Source organism: Chiloscyllium plagiosum, chromosome 12 (genome assembly GCF_004010195.1).
Source record: "Chiloscyllium plagiosum isolate BGI_BamShark_2017 chromosome 12, ASM401019v2, whole genome shotgun sequence".
In the NCBI taxonomy this organism is placed as follows: Eukaryota; Metazoa; Chordata; class Chondrichthyes; order Orectolobiformes; family Hemiscylliidae; genus Chiloscyllium; species Chiloscyllium plagiosum.
Genome location: NC_057721.1, coordinates 5,722,597 through 5,723,673, shown reverse-complemented (window position 1 = coordinate 5,723,673; position 1,077 = coordinate 5,722,597). Strand labels below are relative to the sequence as shown.

Sequence of the window (1,077 nt, the reverse complement as noted above, 5' to 3'; positions counted from 1 at the left end):
ACAGAGTCAAGTGTTTTTTTTTCAAGGTTTTTAACACTGTTTTCCAGATTGGCTGTGCTTACAGTTTCCAAGCAGGAAGGACAGTGGTGTTGAAGAGGGTTTATCAATGTTATCTCTACACATCAGGGGGTATCTGTGTGTGTGTGTGAGAGACAGAGATGGGAAAGGAAGATGGGGAGGGCTCTTTTTTATTGGCTCCCTCTGGTACTTGAGGATAACGTTGCTGCCTCTCTGATTGGTCAGTTCCTTGCTGCAAGAACTCTTGAGCATTTTATATCGACTTGCCAAGCTCCACTCAACTCTGCCGCCGTTCAAAATTATCCTCAGTCTGCCGCTCACCCCTTCGATGTCTGCCTCCAGCTAAAAGGAGGAGGGGATTTAAGGTGACAATGCTATTCTTTACACACTGTTTTGGCTTTGTGTTAGACCTTGTGCACTTCAGGTCCCAGTACTACAAGGCAAGTGCAGCTTTCTCAGCCGCTGTCCAACTTGTGTGTGTTGTGCGCCCTACAACCAGCCCGACGGTAAGTCCTAGTACAGAGTTTAAATGCTGAATCAACCGCCACGGAAAGCAGCTTAGGTTTCCATTTTTTCCATCTCTTCCCCCCCTATAACCCCTGGCTATTTAAATAACAATCCAGTGACCCACTTATTTGGGAACGTGGTGATTTGTCCTCACTCACCCTTTTTTGAGTTGTGTGCAACTACAGGTCACAGCAAGCAAACGCTTCTCTCTCAGTTACACTGGCCCAGAGCTGCCAGTTATCAAGCCCCCCTCCACCCCCACGACAGACTGGCAAATCCAATCGCTCCCCCAGCAACAGAATCCAGAAAGGCATTTGCCTTTCACCGTCAATGATGAGGGTGGCAGTTTCTGGAAGAGCACAGCAGTTCAGGCAGTATCCGAGGAGCAGCGAAAGCCCTTCATCAGGAATACAGGCAGAGAGCCTGAAGGGTGGAGAGATAAGCGAGAGGAGGGTGGGGGTGGGGAGAGAGTAGCGTAGAGTACAAGAGGTGAGTGGGGGAGGAGATGAAGGTGATAGGTCAGGGAGGAGAGGGTGGAGTGGATAGATGGAA

At 49.4% G+C, this 1,077-nt stretch overlaps 1 protein-coding gene across 1 annotated transcript in view; it reads left to right on the top strand.

The window, feature by feature from the left end:
• The first annotated feature begins 266 nt into the window (after positions 1-266).
• The window catches only part of LOC122555531 (seven in absentia homolog 3-like), a 27,303-nt gene continuing 26,492 nt past the window's right edge, over positions 267-1,077 (top strand). The window contains exon 1 of the mRNA XM_043701550.1: positions 267-524. Coding sequence (XP_043557485.1) covers positions 390-524 — 135 coding nt within the window. The 5' untranslated portion in view covers positions 267-389. The remainder of the gene's footprint in view (positions 525-1,077) is intronic.